Genomic DNA, 18,367 nt, shown 5'->3' on the forward strand with positions numbered 1-18,367 from the left:
TAACTTGAACATACTTTTCTAATATAATTATTTTTTCCAAGTGGGCTAGTCTGGCATATAAACCCTATGGAAGCAGGATGTGAGACTGCATCGTTTCTACATATTTTTTCTATACCCTGGAAATAGTCTAATCGTAAATGCTAAGTTATTTTAAAAAATCATGCTAAATATAGCTTTGCAAAACTTTTGTTCATTCTAAGCTTTTACTCAAAACACCAACCAAGTTCTTCAACGAAACTGGCAGAAAATCATAATCCTTTTCCCCACTTCATGAGTTATTTAAAAAAAGAAGCACCTGGCACAGATATAGAATCCTCTGCACACTAGAGACAACTGCTCTAATGATCTGAGGTCCAAGTCACTGGACACCACCCATCGGAAGATGTACATCAGGACTTCCATTGGCAGCACTGCAAAAGAAAATCATCCTTCAATTACTCTCCTGTTTGTCATTGCACTGTCAAAAAAAACTACATTCTCAGTGCATTTGTGCATTACTAGAAATTTATAAATGTATAAATCACACTGTTAGTACTGCTCAGAGATATAGCATTAGTGTATTTAACTACCCAATACTATCAATATTTCCTAGCATCAAAAGACAAATATCATTGTTTTTTCAGTAGAGAATAAATTTGAAGTTACTTCTATAAAGCACACTTTTCCTTTGTAAGATTATTTTACCAGGGAGTTATACTAAAATAAATGTTAGAAAAATAATCTAGTATATGTGTGTGATCCATATTGCATTCATTAACACTAAAGAATTATTTTCTTGAAAACTTTAAAATTGTCTTCCTCTAAAAAATTCTTTAACAATATTCAACAATTTTTCTTCAAAACATTTGGCTGCCTCAGGACTATTTTCTACCCTGGTAAAATCTTTATGGTAGCAGCATTACTCCAATTTTCTGGGGACTACTTCAACAACTCCAACTGACCCATTCAGATCTTCACTGAAAAAAGTATGGCATCCTTGAACAATTGCATTTCAACTCTTATCTGTTTCAGATTTTGAAAAGTTTATTAGTATATACAAACAAATCTAGGTAAGTGGATCTTTCACCATATTGCAACTATCTGGCAATATGTAGGTCCAGAAAACTTCAACCTAAGGTAAAAACAACCAAGAATCCACACCTGATATGTGAGTCTGACTGCTCTCAAGCTCAGGCTGACACAGTTTGAGCACAGACTCCTGAAATGTGAGCTGCTGTTGGAAGTAGGACAAGAGATCTGCCATCTTGCTGTCATCATCATTATCTTCAATGCTGAAAAAAGAAGGGAGATGAATAAAGTGTCTCAGACTATGAACATAAATTTAGAAACTGATTTTTCATAACACTTTCAAATCTGTTTTAGAAAGTCATTAAAAACAAGCTTCTTACTGCTTTAAAAAACTGCAATAGTAGTTTATCCTGCCTTGTAAAGGAGTTATCACACCAAGTTTTTCAAAGAAAAACATTTCAGTGATAACCCATTAAGAATTAGAGTTTGGGGATTTAGGTAATGAGATTACTTAGTTTTATTTTAGACATTTTATAAGTTAAGTGAAAATTGTCAAATGAACTGAAAATCTTACGTAAGTAATTCTTTAAGTAATCTAAATTCTTTCTAACTAGATAAAAATCAAATATACTGATATCATTCGAGGTACTTACTTACCAAGATTTTTCTTATAGATATATCTAATTATCTTTTAAAAGAAAACATCTACTTTGGAAAGATCTTAGGGTCCACATGTATCACCTACCATGATATAACAATGTGTAGTTAAGAATTTTTAAAGTCTAGCTCTCCATTTTTCTTGACATTAACATTAAAGATGATCAGATTTAAAGGCTTGAATGAGAAATAAGGGAACCAGAAAGGGTTTTTTTATAATACAATAAAAAGCAAGTCTGATTGAGGTTAGTTGGACTCAATGGCTAGTTTACTAATATTTTACTAGGGAAGGCAAAAACCAAACAATAATAAGCCCATCAAACTTCCAACATTTATTAATCAGGTAATTAAAAACAGACTATCTTATCAATCAGGTAAGTTATCAATCAGGTAATTAAAAACTGACTAGCACTCAGCCTTTTTTTTTTTTTTAAATTAGCTAAAGACCTAGCTCTGAATGACTCTATCCAAACTTAAAGAAGGTTTAGAAAAAGCCCAAATGATTCATTTTAAGTATGAACTCTCTCACACTGTTAACTCCAATTTGGTGAAAAATATTGTTAGATCAAAGACTCAAACAGGCAGTTAATATTGACTTCATTGGATGTTTACAATATGGTTTATCCAATTCTTAAATGCTTATATATGTGTGTATATATACATGTGTGTGTATGGGTATATGTGTATGTGTATATGTACATATATACATATACACATACACATATACACACACACATATACATATACACATACACACACATCACACATGCATTTAAGAAACACTGGCAAATGCATGCCCAAAATCTAAGTTACTAATGAGGCTAAGGCAGGAGAACTGCAAGTTCAAGGCCAGCCTGGACAAGCTAGCAAGACCCTGTCTCAAAAATAAAATTAAAATGGCTTAGAATTTAGCTCAGTGGTAGAGCACCTGACTAATATACATAAGGACCTAGATCAATCCTCAGAACCACACACACACACACACACACACACACACACACACACACACACACACGGCAATAAGCACATACCACTGATAAACGTAACCTAATTATTCATGACAATGAATATAGTAATAGTCAAAATCTCCTTACCAAAAGTCTATTTTTAAAACCTGACATTCTCCCATAGGTACAGACACCCTTTCCTTCTAATATCATCAAAATGGACTCTTGGGGACAGAGGTATTGGACCAAAACAATTTTATAATTGTCTTACAAGTATCTTTGATAACATTGGCTTAAAAATATGTTCTCTTGGTCTTTGTTCACATTAAACCTTTAGTGTAACTTCATAACTTTGATGCAAATAACATCTACAGAGTGAAATGCAATTTCTTTTAGAAATATTTCCATCTTACATCTTTTTTTTTTTCTTTTAAAGTATTGGGAATTGAATTCAATGGTACTCTACCACTGAGCTACATCCCCAGTCTTTTTTTAAATTTGAGACAAGGTCTCACTAAGTTGTCCAGGCTGGCCTTGAACTTGTGATCCTTCTTCTTGGGCTTCCTAATTTGCTGGAATTTTAGGCCTATGTCACCCTGCCTGGCTATACCTATAGTTTTAAACAATGTTACTTTAGAATTTATGAGATTAATATTTTGTTAGAGTTCAGCATTTTCCTAATAAAATCCCACTTTTAAAATGTAAAATGTTTTGCTATGCTCTGTGGCACACAACTAGCAACTTGGAGGCTAAGGCAGGAGGATTGCAAGTTTGAGGTCAGCCTCAGCAACTCAAGTGAGATAAAAAAAAGAAAACAAGGACTGGGAATGTAGCTCTGTGGTAAAGTGCCTCTGGGATCAATCCCTAGTACTGCAAAAAAATAAAAAATAAATAAATAAAGTTTAAACATAAAAGCAGAAAGACTGATGTAATGAAATTTCATGTACACACCATCCGATTTTAACCACTATTAACATTTGGTCAACTAGCCCTATTTTATATTTTAGTATTTTTATTTCAAATGTTTTATAAGGTTGAAGTGATTTCTTTATTTTACTCCTTTCAGCAATCACTGCTTTTATTTAACACATTCATCACCTTACTTTTGTTAAAGCTATTTAAAATGTACATTTTCATATTTTAATCTAAGAGTTTCCTAATTTAAAAATTTCTGTAAGTTATAAATAAGGATATACTAAATACTACATAGCTTAACAGAATTAGCACCATCTTCTCATCATGTTAAGAGTCAGCATGGCAAAGACACTTAACTTTAACACACTATGCATTACTGTCTATCAAATTATATACGCACTAGCTGTTTCCAACGCCATCACCATCTGGAGACCGGGTATAAGTAATCTTGAACTCTATATCAGGTACAAGTTGCATAGCCCTACGATAAAACTTGATGGCTAAAAGAAGAAATAAAGCTAAATTAGCTGGGACCACACATTTTTGTCATTTCCTTTGATTACCCTTAACTGTAGTTTAATTTTGTAAATTTCTTTACAAACAGCCAAACTCTCTTTTTATAGATGCAATAGAAGATTAGTGAACAAACTTATTTCCAAATCTTACTAGAAGATTTGGAAATTTTTTCTCTTAAAGTTAATGTGTTACTGGTATCTTTTTTCCCATCTCATGGTTTTCCTCACCCTTTTATGTCTCTCTTCAGAAGTCTTTCTTCTGACTCTGAAATTGCAATTTCTACGGCCCCAACAAAAAAATTTCTAAGCAAATTTTTCATTCTAAGACACAGCTATTAAAATCAAGTGCCTCCTACTGGATGTAACAGAGAGTGTTTGAAATTTTACCTTCAAATTCAATTTCCTTTAGCTTAGTTGCTTCTTATTTAGCTAAATAACTTTAAAACCGATTTTTTTATAACCCTCCTGGCCAAGTGGTTTAGAACTGTAAGTAATCTGGGGCTGCGGAGGCTAATTAGTTCTTTTTCCCCTTGGATGAATTCTATTCAATATATTATGCCATGTTCATTTTTTCCACCTTTTAAAAAACTGGTGCATTAATGATGGTATTTGTTGTTACATATTTGTACATGCGCACAATATAATTTGACTAATATCACTACCCAGCACTTCTTCCCTCCCACCACTTGGTCCCTTTCCTCTACTGATCTTCCTTTGATTTTCATGAGATCCACCCCCACTTTTTTCTTTTTCCTTTCTAGCTTCCACATGACAGAAAATATACAACCCTTGACCTTCTGAGTTTGACTTATTTTATCAGAATGTTCTCTAGTTCCATCCATTTTCCTGCAAATAATATGTCATTCTTCATTATGGCTGAATGAAACTCCATTGTGTATATAAACCACATTTTATATATTGTTGGTCATTTGTATTCCTTCTTTTGAGAAGTTTAATTCATTTGCCCATTTATAAATTGGGTTATTTGATTTTTTGTTGTAAAGTTTTGACTTCTTTATATATTCTAGATATTAATCTTGTCAGAAAAGTAGTTAGCAAAGATTTTTCTCCCATTCTGTTGGTTTTCTCTTCACATTCTTAATTGTTTCCTTTGCTATGCAGAACCTTTTAAATTTAATGCTGTCCCATATTAACTCTTGGCATTATTTCCTAAGCTTTAAGGGTCCTATTGAGAAACTTGTTGCTTATGCTAGAGTGTTGACCCTAAGTTTTTTCCTAGGAGTTGCATAGTTTCTGTTCATATATCTAGATATCTGATATATTTTAATTTGATTTTTGTGCAGGGTGAGAGATATGAGTCTAGTTTCATTCTTCTACTTATGGATAAGTAGTTTTCCCAGCAATATTTGTTTTAAAAAGGCTCTTTTTTCTTCAATGTATGTTTTTGGCACATTTGTCAAGGATCAGATGCCTGTAGGTATGGATCTGTCTTTGTGTCTTCTATTCTGTAACACCGGTCTATGTGTGGTTTTATGCAAGAACCATGCACTTTTTGTTAATATAACTCTGTAGTATAATTTGGAGTCAGGTATTGTGATGCCTCCAGCATTGCCTTTTTTTGCTATGTTCTATTTCATTCTGGGTGAATTACCACATTTTAAGCTGAATCTGAAGTATTACAAACAAGACTGAAGACTGAGTAGAGATGTGACCAACTGGACCCTTTAAAAATGTGTAAGAAACTTGCAAGTAAATAAAGTAAATGTTGTTATTTTTTTTTTTTGGTATTTCCAAATGCTTCAAGCAAGAACATTTTCCCCATGATTATATTTACCATAAAAAATGAAAACACATATGAATTTCTATTGGGTTATTAAAAGAAACTATTAAAGATGAAGCATATTCTTTGACAAAATGTAAATTAGAACTCAAAAAGAAAAACATCTATGTATTCCTTGATTTATCCTTTATATTCCCCTCCTTTGAAGTAACTTTCACCTATGAAAATATACCCTATTTTAAGATGAATACAATTTTTAAGGTTTTATTAATGAAGAATAAACACTAAAACTAAATGTAGAAAAGAATTGTTTTACTCATCCTTCCAATACAATGTTTCCCAGAAATTATTTTTTGAAACAGACAAGTTGTATAGAAATAAAGTCTTAAAATTTTTTGACTTAAAAACTCATTTCAAACATAGGAACATTGATGTTCTATACTAAATAAGATTTAGTTAAAAAAAAAATCAAACAACAAAGAGTTGTTCTTAAAAAAAAGTCATAACTACATAATCTTGGGCCTTGAGTTTTACCTTCATAGAGAGCTCCATTTTGTTCTTCTTCTACTGCTTTTAGGAAGAGTTCTCGAGCCTATAAAAATAAAAAGTGGAAAATAACTTTTGAAAATCTGTATTAAAAATGAATATGGACAGCAGTAGTCTTTTCAACAAATGGTGCTAGAGCAATTGCATACTGACAGACAAACAATGCACTTCGATCTAAATCTCATATCTTACATAAAAATTAACTCAAAATTAACCATAGACTCAAATGTTAAACCTATAAAATTATTAGAGAGGAAAAGAAATGTAAGAAAATCTTGGAGACCTAGGATTATGTAAAAAGAGTTCTTACACTTGACACCAAAAGCAAGATTCATAAAAGAAAAAAGTTGGTTGGTAAACTGGACTTCATCAAAAAACTTTTGTTCTAGAAAACTCCAGGACTTGTATCTAGAATACATAAAGAACTCTCAAAACTCAACAGTAATAACATAAACAATCCATTTTAAAAAGGCATAAACATTATTTTACAGAGAGATGTATAGATGGGAAAAAAAGCACATGAAAAGATATGCAACATTATTATCCATTAAGAAAATGCAAGTTAAAATCACAATGAGATATCACTACACCTATTAGAATGGCAAAAATTAAAAAGTAGTGACAATACCAAATGCTAATGAGGATGCATAGAAACTGGATCCCTCAGATATTGCTGGTGGAAATATAATACAGACACTTGGGAAAAGTTTGGCAATTTCTCTTACGACAAAACATGTACTTACCATAGAATCCAGCAATTGCACTCTTGGGTATTTATATCAGAGAAATAAAAACTTACTTTCGTTAAAAAAAACCTGCATACAAATATTCATAGCAGTTTTATTCACAATAAATAAAATTGTGAATAAAACTGCTATGATGGGCTGGGAAATGTGGCTCAAGCGGTAGCACGCTCGCCTGGCATGCGTGCAGCCCGGGTTTGATCCTCAGCACCACATAGAAACGAAGATGTTGTGTCCGCCGAAAAACTAAAAAATAAATGTTAAAAATTCTCTCTCTCCTTCTCTTTCACTCTCTCTTAAAAAACAAACAAAAAAACAACTGCTATGAAATATTTTTCAACCAGTGAATGGTTAAAAAAAAAAAAAACTGGGGAACATTTATACCAGGCAATACTACCCTAAAATAAAAGAGAACAAACTGATGACACACAACATGGACAGATTTCAAAGGAATTATGTCCACTGAAAAAGTCAACTTCGGGAGGTTATATATTGTGTGATGCTACTTTCCAAACATTCTTGGAATGTAAAAATTATAAAATGAAGAACAGATCAGTGGTAGTGGCCAGTGGTTAGGAATAGCTGGGGAAAGTGGGAGGAAAGGGACAGCATAACTATAAGAATAAAGGATCCTTCAGACAATAAAATAATTTGTGAAAGTTGTCAAGACTCTAAATGAAGTCACTATGTCGACTTTAGCAAAATAAAGCTGGAGGATCATGAGGGAAAGGCTCTTACATATGATTTGCCTGAAAACAAGAACAGACTCTGCCATAACTGCAAACTTGCCCAAAAACCATGGCAGCTCACAAAGAATACTTCTACAAGAACATTTGCCCAACAGTTAATTGCCTGTCAACCTTAAGTTGATACCACAGTTGTTATTAACTCTTGAATACAAGGTTAATTGTTTCAAAACAACTTATGCAATCGTATTCATTGTACCTTTTAAAACATTTCATTTGCCTCCCTGAATATGCCTAACGATCTATCATAGCATCCATATTCCAGATTGCAATCTGCTCATTCTACAATAAAATCTTTTTTTTTTTTTTTGTACCAGGGATTGACCCAGGGGTGCTTAACCACCGAGCCATATCCCCAGCCCTTTTAAAATTTTTTTATTTAGAAATAGGGTGTTGCTGAGTTGCTAAGTGCCTCACTAAGTTGCTGAGGCTAGATTTGAACTCAAGATTCTCCTGCCTCAGCCTCCCAAGCTTCTGGGATTATAGGCATGTGCCACCTCCAATGGGGAGACAAGTTCTATATCTTGATTGTGGTAGTGGTTATATAAGCTACCCATGTGATAAAATTACATAGAACTATTTATACACATACACATGGATAAGTAATTGTAAACCCAGAGAATATGAATAAGCTCTAAGGACTGTACCAACGTTTATTTCCTATTTTTTTGATTCTGTACTACACTTAGGTAAAACATTACTAAGGAAAGTAGGGGAAGGCTAAGTGAAGGGTGCATGGAACTTCCCTGCATCTGTGAACCTATAATTATTTCTAAATAAAAATTAAAACAAGTTTAGCAGATTTTAGTCATCATAATAATGTCAATTATTTAATGAGTAATTATAAATAAAAACTTGGATCTGATTGTGTGAAGATGAAGCCTCTATAAATGAGGATAATGAAAAATGAAATGGTGTGCTGTGCTTACTCCATGTGACTAAGTACAGGAGAGCAGTGAGCAATTAGTATTCAAAATATCTTCACTGTAAGCACATTCAAATTTTTTCCAAAATAACTAATATATAGGGGCTGAGGATGTGGCTCAAGCGGTAGCATGCTTGCCTGGCATGTGTGCGGCCCGAGTTCGATCCTCAGCACCACATACGAACAAAAACATTCTATCCACCGAAAACTAAAAAATAAATATTAAAAAAAAAATTCTCTTTCTCTCTCTTTAAAAAAAAATAACTAATATAGCATTATAATATGTTCAACTTAAAATATAAAGAAACATTACACGAAGTAAAGATTGCCTTTGAAAAGGCATTAATATTTGAACAATTTCTTTTTTATTTCTGGGTTTCTATCAATAAATTCAGAGGCATCAATCTTTTAGAGACCAAGTGATCCTAAAGGTTCTACAAATTAACGAAAGACAATACCATGAAGATAACATATCTACAGGGAGAGAAGCCCATGGCAGTGGTATCAAGAAAAGCACCTGAAAATTAAGAATGTATAAACTGGCATTTTAGTTGAAATTTTTTACATAAAGAAAAACTCTTTTATTTTACGAATTATATGTTTATGTCACCAGAGTATGATAAATAATTACTATGTCAGTGAAAATTCTATGTGGGGAAAAAAAAGTAATTTGTTAAAATGTCATTAATACTTAACTTTTCTTCTTTTGCCAGTTCTTGTTTTCCTTTGGTATCTGCTGCTGCTTTCAGTAAAGAGCCTCTTGTTGCTTTGCAAGGTCGAGTTTCTAAACTGCTAGAGCCTACACCTGGGGCAAGTTCAAACATCCACTGAGCACGGAACATCTGGAGTTGTGCCTAAAAGGGAAAAGCATTTTAGGACATATTAAAGAAGAGTAGCTAAACTCTGGAACAATTTATCAATATTTCCAACATCTATTTCCAGGTATATTCTTGTTATTCTAAGACCAGAAAACAGTCTTATAAATTCCTAACTACCCAATAAATATTTATCATCTTCTCAAATAATTTTCTACTTAAAAATCTTAAAAAATTAAAATTAACCTCAAATAAGTCTGATTATACAGCAAAAGAACTAATAGTATTGGACAGCCAAATTTAAATTAGAATTAAAAATATAAGTCATGACTGAGGGACTGAAATGTAAAGCTCCCAATAATTTGTTAATAAGTTTATTATTTTGGTAGACATTAAGAATGCTGCTATCGTGCGAGGCCCTGGGTTCAATCCTCAGCACCACACAAAAATAAATAAAGATATTGTGTCCAACTACAACTAAAAAATAAATATTAAAAAAAAGAATGCTGCTAAAAGTTCTGTAGGTGAGTTCAAAGTATTTCTTTTAATAAAATTCTCTATTTCAAAGAGAATATAAATTTTTCTAACACCTACCATATTAAATATGTAAAACAAAAATGTGAAGACCTATATATGGTAGAGTATGATGAGCTCTTTTTTCGGGAATAAAGAACTTGTAACCCCAAATTTCTGAAGAATTGTTTGAAAACAGCCCTGAACTGTCAGCCCTTTTGGTATTGTCTCAGCATGATCACACTGCCCTGGGCACTGATGCTAAATGCCTAATAAAACTAGCATGGCAATCTCCACTCCTCTGCTTCTTTCCCACTGAGTCCACAATGGGGTATCCTCCCTCCCAAAGATAGCTATTGTTAATAGAACTGTATTATTGTTAGATTCCTTCTTAATGGTAAATATAAAATGTTTTAAAAATAGTTTGTCTATTCCTGGACACTGCTTGGTTCCCACACATGGTTCTAGCATGTCATATACATACCTCTTACAGAATCTTCAATAGCATTCCAAATAAACAAGTATTAGAAAGCTTATGAATTCCCTATTTCAATGCACAAAGATTTACTCCATCTTTCTAAATGGCTGTAGTGTATCTCATCTTATGGATGCATAATTATTTAACAAAAGAAGTAGATATTTAGAGCTAGGCTTGGTGGCACAAGCATTTAATCCCAGAGGCTTGTGAAGCTGAGGCAGGAGGATCATGAGTTCAAAGTCAGTCTCAACAAAAGTGAGGTGCTAAGCAAAAAAGAAGTGGATATTTAGGTTGTGTGACACTTCTGCATATAAACATTTTTGCTTATGCATATTTACTTACTTCCTCCATTATTTCCTTAGGGATGACGTACTAGAACTGTTACTCAAGGGGAATGCATGGTTTTCATTTTGATCCATATTGCCAATCTGACTTCCAGAAAGTTGTGGCAATTTAAACTTTCATGTATACTGCATGAGTGATCTCATAGCCTGCTCAGCAATAAACACTATTCACCATACAGATTTAAAAAAAAAAATTTGTTTTCCAGATGGAACCCAAGGGCACTTTACCTATGAGCACCCACCTCCTCCCCTATTTTGGACTTCTGAAATTGCTGAGGCTGGCCTTGAACTTGCAGTTTTAGCCTCCTGTTTAGCCTCCTCAATAACTGGGATTATAGGTACTTTTCTGTTAACTGTCTATTCACATATTTCTACCCCATGTTCCTCTAATTTACAAGAGTGGTCAGCAGATTAAGAATATGAATCCTCTGCCCATATGTGGTAAACAGTTGTTCTTAGCTATTTGTTAACTTTATTTTATATGGGTTTTAAAACTTTTAGCAGGTCAAACTCATCAATCTTTTTCTTTAAAGTTATGAGTTTTGAGTGATGCTTAAGCCTTATTTTGAATACTTCAAAACCATATAATAACATGGCAATAATTAATACTTCTTTCATAGAAAAAGAAATCTATAAGTTATGTTATATAAGTATTCTATAAAGCAATATGAAAATAGTTAAATTCAACACAAACACAAACCTGCAAATTTCCATAATCATGACCAATTTCTGTTTATGTATGGGAAGCAGTGGAATAAGAATCAAAAATATAATTGAAAATACATGCCTGCAGATCTGTTTCAGCAGGACTTTCATTTTCTTCATCATCTCCTGCTCTGACAGTATCAGAATGACAATCTTCCTCAGCTTCTGCCTGAGGAAAAAATAACAAAATAACATAAGGATTAATACACTTTAAAAAATTTTTTTTTAATATTTATTTTTTAGTTATAGGTGAACACAATGTCTTTATTTTACTTTATATGGTGCCAAGGACCAAACCCAGTGCCTCATGCATGCCAGGCGAGCGCTCTACCTCTGAGCCACAACCCCAGCCCCAGGATTAATACACTTTCATGTATACTGCATAAGTGTTTCCCTTTGTAATCTAATCTCCTACTCAGCTACTTGGTACTTAATACCACAATATCAATAGTTAGTGGAATCCTCTTTAAAAAGCAAGGCTGTAGGGTGCATTGGGGACCTTACTATTTATTTCCAAAGGAAAATAAGTCTGAAAGGCATATTGTTAATTCAAAATCACAGTATTAACATCACCATGAATCTTAACATTCTGTTCCCCAAAATTTAACATCAACTCCATTCATCCCCCAATCAATCTTATCTTATATAAAATAATTCAACTCCATTACTATAAATAAAAGATTTAATATAATTAGGTAAATGAAGCCAATTCCTCCATCAATATATATCCTGTAAGCATTAATTTATTATCTAAACTATTTCACTTTTTCTTAGAAAAAGATGAAATAAAATACAACATCTCTGTTTTCCTTTTTGGTTCCATAACAACAACAACAAAGTATTGTCTTAACTTTTTATGAGAAAAATATTTAAATATACTCAAGAGTAAGGAGAATAGTGTAATTAATCTCCAACTAATTATGATTCAGCTTTAAAAGTTATCTATGTAAAAAAATATTTCTCAATATCAAATATCCATTCATTGTATTCATATTTCTGAAAATAGTTTGTGAAATTAAGATTCAATATGTACATATGATTTCACAACCAATGTAACTCTACATTATATACAACCAGAAGAATGATTGAGTTCTACTCCAAATATGTCAAATATATTCTACTGTCATGTATAATAAGATTTTTTTAAAAAGATTCAAATAAGGTATCCATATCATAGTTTATTGGTACATTTCAATTCTTTTGTAATCCTCTCATTCTGTTGTTCTCCCTCTACGTGCACACCTCCATACTGGGGATTGAACGCAGGGCCTCAAGCTTCTAGGGAAGTACTCTGCCTCTAAACTATGTCCATAGTCCTTTTTTTGGAGACAGGGTCTTGCTATGTTGCTGAGGCTGTCCTTGAACCTGGGATTCTTCTGCATTAGCCTTTTGAGTAAGTCTCCTTAGTAGTTAAAATTACAGGTGTTTGCTAGAATGTCTTGTTTCTCTTTTTAATAATTTATTTGTGGTGAAAAGGAGACATTTTTCTTTATGGTTTGCAGCATTAGTAAATATGTTCCTTTGTCCTCTTACTTCCTATAAATTGTGACTAGATCTAGACAGGCTTATTTGATTTTGGTTTATTTTCTTCTTACCCAAGACTACCTCTTGGGTGAGGTTGCATTTTCCATCCAGAAAGGAAGTTCTGAAATGCCACTGACAAAGTGAAATGGCAGACGTTTTAAACACAATTGTTACAGTACAACAGACAAAAAAAACCCCCCAAAACAAAAAAACCCTCAAATAATTTTTAGTGCCCACAAACTTCAGCAAGTTCTTAAACCAGAATATTGTTTCATATTAATGAAACAGGGTTGTTTTTCCATAGATTATCTTCTACACTGGTAAGTTTAATGATAACCAATCAGATAAAATTTGATACAATTTTTTTAATACTGTAAAATCAACTCCACTGGACACTAGTTTACCATGTTTTAGTAGGTGGTCAGAAAGAACAATTTTGCTCAGAAAATGCTTAGTTTTGGTACAGAATTATATAAACAGTTTTTATTTTATGGATGGCTTAAGACTACAGTTCAGGGCTGGGGGTGTAGCTTAGTGGTAGAACACTTACTTAGCATATGATCCCTGGGCTGGATCCCCAGCATCACAGGGAGGAAAAACAAAAATGAAAAACTAGTCCATAGAAAGATAGACCTTCTTTTTTATAACAGGCACATTATTAAATGTGCTGTCTATAAATATGACTTCTGCTTATTAATATTTTAAATGTACTAGAAAAGCTTATCAAAGAATTATAACAAGAAACCTATTTTATTTGTCTTATAATCCAACTTTTACATATTCGAGTGGTTTAAGGTGGAATAATTCTGGACTAGAAATTGTGTGTGTGGCTTTGGACTTAACAGAGGTCTCATGTTGGAATCCATCCATTTTATCCTTTTATTTTCAATGTTTGTTAAAATGAATCCTACCTTCTAGTGAAAATGTTGCCTCAGCTCAGTCTGTTAGCTAACAGACTTATTAGCAAACAGAATTTGCTCAATATTCAATGTGTTCAGTCCTATTTAGAAATGTGGCAATCAGGAAAATTATGTTGAAGTTTAACTAGAATTAATAATAAAAACAATTTTATCTAGTTCCAAAGTTGGCAAGTTTTATGATTGCAAATTTTAGCTGTAAATTATTTCCAGGAAAAAAAAATGTTTCTATAACACAGTTCTTTGAACACAAAAACTTGATACACTTGCACTACATTACAGTGCAACATAAATAAGTCTTTTGTATCTTATCTCTGGAAGCCAGACTCAAAGTAGGGATGCTTTTAACACTTGAACTAGTTATATTAGTAGGTAGTAAAATACTTGGTAACTGTGAAGGCTAAACCAGTAAAAAAATAAATATGAGGCAGTTAAATTGGCAGCTTTGCCTACTGCTTTGGTTTGGCTTAGTGTCCCCCCAAGGTCCATGTGTTGAAGGCTCAGTTACCAGGGTGGCACTACTGGGATTTGGCAGAACATTTAGGATGTGGAGGCTTGCAGGTGTAAGTGTCCTTAAGTCACTGGGGATGTGCCCTCCAAATGAGTAATGCGACTCCCTTTTTTCCCTGCTTATTAGCTATAAGCTGAGCAGTTTGTTCCATGTGCTCCTGCTATGATGTACCACCTCATTAGAGGCTCAAAGCAATGGGGCCACTGGATATTGAAGTAAAACCTCTACAACCATGAGCCAAAATAAACTCCTTGTCTTCAAAAATTTATCTCAGAGTATTTTGCTATACTAACAGGAAGCTAACACATCTACTAAGAACATTACTAGTAGGAAAATACAAGGGACTAAATGTATAGATCTCTTTGAGAAGTGTATTTCTCAGGAGCCTGATTTATTACTGTAAACTCGAAGCACTGCCAATGGCAGAAAAGGGTTCTATAGGGAATTTTTTTTTAGTAACGTACCTTTCTTTCTCTTGCCTAGCAATGAGACTATGCTGTCTTCATCTGAAGAAATGCCCCTGCTTTCTCTAGATAGTGCTCTTGGTCAGCTCTTCTAATTATCCGTTTTGTGTCCTCTAATACTGATAAATTATTTTTGTTTCCTTCACTGGAGTTAGTGCACTGAGGACAGGGAATGCATTTTGGTCATCTTTGTAACCTTAGGGCCAATACATTGCTTGATTCACAGTACAGGCCCATCTAGGCTTCAGCTGTCCCCTCTTCAGAGACTTCTGTGAAGAGATTTGGTGATTTCTGAGATCCCTTTTCAGATGTGACATTTCATGATCAAAAGTTTATCATAAATCACCTTACAGATTTCGTTGAAAATCTATTATACTAAAGTCTAACACCATACCAGGCTGAAAACAGGTACTCAAAAAAATTAGTTGAATTAATAAAATGTCGTGTGACTATATAGTGCATACCTCAAGGATGGAGAAAACTGTAACAAGGCAACATCTTCCTTCTCCCCTGAACTTTGTGTTATAATATTATGAGTTCCAGCCATTACCTTGATTTTGACAGTAAAAAATTGTTGTTTTACTACATTTGGTCAATTCAAATCGTACTTGAAATAAGTTGGTCCTCAGTTACCACCCAGAAGTTTCCACTTTTCTTCATAATTGAATTTGATCTAAATATCACCTTTCACTAGAATAGTACATGTGTTGAGGAGCTCAAGTCTTCATTTTACTTATTTGGCAGATAGGATTAACATAAAGGTTAAGAGCTTAATTCCAGGCAAAGGACTCAAAGTTTAGAGACAGAGTCAAATGGTTCTTTTTCCATTATCCAACACTAGTTACAAGAAATAAATGCATTCAGCCATTTGCTTATTCAATAAATATTTGAGTTTTCTAAGAGCTAGTGTGGTACTATTTCATTCTTGATTCATCCAGTCCTGGCCAGAGTACTTTTATCAGATGGACAATTTATTCCATACCAAAGAAAGGCACAGGGGAAGGACTATATAGTCCATGCAACAGTTCCATGACATTTGTGCTGTCAAATTCTAGAGCTTAGCTGTTTCTCCTTTCGGACTTTAAAGAAGCTGCTTAGGCCCTCAATGCCATGAAAGTGAGACAGGATCTTTCCATCCCCACTCCGCCAGGACCATCTGCCAATATCCTAGCCAGGCACTGCGTTTAAACTCAGAGCTCCTGAAAAGGGCTGGAATCGCCTCTCTGTGGGCTTTGCTTTCCAGAAGAGGAGTAATCAACAAGTGTCTGCTTGCCAGGGCTCCCTCCCGAATTCGATTGCTGGGAATGCTCACCTCAATCCTCAAAAGCACACTGCTTTTGATAAAATCACTTTAGAGGGACGAGACTAGTTCTGCCTAGTAAGTCTGGGGCATTTTTCTGCGATGTACTGCAAAACGCTCTCTCCTCACATCAGGGCTCACTTGGGTGGGGGTGTCGTTTACCAGAAATGAACCCTAGGAACCTGCAGAACCAGTATCCCGTTCACTCCCCCTCAGACCAGGGCCCTATATTGGTGGTGACCGTGCAGCTCCCTCTCGGCCTTCAGCCCCAGGCCCGGCCCCTCTTGCACACCGCGCCCGCGCCCGCCCCGCAGCGTCCCCAGGACCCCCTCCCCAAGTTACCATGCTGGCGGGGCGGCTGGCCGCGGTCGAGGGGCTCTCTGCGCCCCCTCTGCACCGCCCCCCTGGAGAGGGGTGCTCGGTGTCGGGTGTCTACTCCTGCCTGTCTACTGCAGCTGGGCTTAGCAGAGTTCTCGGTCGGAGAAGCGCACCAGGCAGCGGCAGTAACTGCGGGCCCGGCGTACGGCAGCCATCTTCGCAGGACAGGGGGCCAGATCCGGGCGCGCTGGAGCGGCGGCCGGGAACTCGGGCTGCGGAGGGGCGCCGGTTGCCCACCGAGGACCGTACGAGTACCAGAGCGTCGGCCCTGCTGGAGACCTCAGACGCCGCTGCGGAGCTGCCCGCTCTGCTGCGGAAGCCTGCGCCGACGCACCGAGCATGCGCAGTGTCGCCTCCGCGGTCGGTGCGCGCCTCGGGCTGTCCGGCCGCTTTGCCCTAGCTACGGGCCAGCGGGGCGTCGGCCTACTATGTGCGCGACCAGAATCCGGAGTGCGGCACTCTGTCCCCTGTGTTCGGCCCAGTGAACACCCAGGGAAATGCGAACAGACATTAACTCAAAAAAATGTTTTCTCCTAAATTTGAGGGTAAGCCCTAATTAAGCCGTCCGGAGGAGAATCAAACCCGAGACTCCAGAAGATCGCGACACCGCCCTGGGTACTCTGTGTGTGCGCGCGCCAGAAATGCAGCCGCACTCATAGGCTGTTATGAAAATTAATCTTAAGAGCACAGACTCTTAAGACTGAGGAAAGGATGCGCTTATGTGCGCTGCAGGAGGGTAGGAAAACGGCCAAAGTGAGGTGCTTCCCCCTACAGATCCCACAATGCAATGGGGGAGGCGTGCAGCTCTGGCGGAGCTGGAGTCCTGCCGAGACGGGCTGGCGGTGCACTCTGGGATTTATAGTCCGCTACTGCACGCCGCGCGCCAGGATTTACTCACCGGCTTGCCCCACCTCTTAAAGCTCAAACACCTCATTTCACTTGAAGGGGAGGCCCACTGGTTTAGCACTACAAATCTTTATGGGTGTATGTTTTAAGAAAACATATAGGCGACATAGCCTCTTACCTTCATTTAGCAAATAAGAGTTTCTAAAGTTTCTGTAAGTGCCAGCGATTAATGGTCACCAGGATTCCAAGAACCCATATTTAGCAAGCTCACAGAATTTAAATTTCATTATTTTATTCTGAAGCGCCTAGAAATGCATCTACTGCAGAGAACTGGATGCCAAAAAACAAACAAACAAACAAACAAAAAACGGGCAGGGTTTGTTGAGCTACAAATAAGAAAACCCAAATGCTATATTTTAATTTTAGGATACACCTTTTGGTTGGGTGTGTTTTTATTTATACCCCAAACTAACTATCTATAAAAAAGTACCCCCATATTTATCAGAGGCCAACAATTTAATAGTTTTAAAAGGAGACTATAGATTTTAAGTCTTTTTAAGAAAAAATTTCCTCCCAATGACCTCTTTAAAATTGAATTTTGAAATTTAAATTGAGGAAAAAGTTTAGGATTTATAGCAGAAGAAAATGATTAAAGGGACTCTTGAATTCTAAATATCAATTTTGCAAACGAAGAATGGGATTTGAAATAGTTTGAGAACTATTGAAAAGTGTTGCATGTTTAAGGTGGTCTGGTCAATTAGCTCAGATGGTTTTTGTTATTCTAGCAAGTAATTAAATAATAAAAATAAATATTTATAAAGATAAGTTG

General features: G+C 35.5%; 1 protein-coding gene across 1 annotated transcript in view; it reads right to left on the reverse strand.

The window, feature by feature from the left end:
- Fbxo9 (F-box protein 9) overlaps positions 1–17,444 on the reverse strand; it is a 40,785-nt gene extending 23,341 nt beyond the window's left edge. The window contains exons 1-7 of the mRNA XM_013355827.4: positions 16,657–17,444; positions 11,681–11,767; positions 9,439–9,597; positions 6,318–6,375; positions 3,928–4,027; positions 1,141–1,271; positions 296–410 (exon numbers count right to left, since the gene is read on the reverse strand). Coding sequence (XP_013211281.1) covers positions 296–410; positions 1,141–1,271; positions 3,928–4,027; positions 6,318–6,375; positions 9,439–9,597; positions 11,681–11,767; positions 16,657–16,659 — 653 coding nt within the window. The 5' untranslated portion in view covers positions 16,660–17,444. The remainder of the gene's footprint in view (positions 1–295; positions 411–1,140; positions 1,272–3,927; positions 4,028–6,317; positions 6,376–9,438; positions 9,598–11,680; positions 11,768–16,656) is intronic.
- Positions 17,445–18,367: the final 923 nt, after the last annotated feature.

Source organism: Ictidomys tridecemlineatus, chromosome 8 (genome assembly GCF_052094955.1).
Source record: "Ictidomys tridecemlineatus isolate mIctTri1 chromosome 8, mIctTri1.hap1, whole genome shotgun sequence".
NCBI classification, from domain to species: Eukaryota; Metazoa; Chordata; class Mammalia; order Rodentia; family Sciuridae; genus Ictidomys; species Ictidomys tridecemlineatus.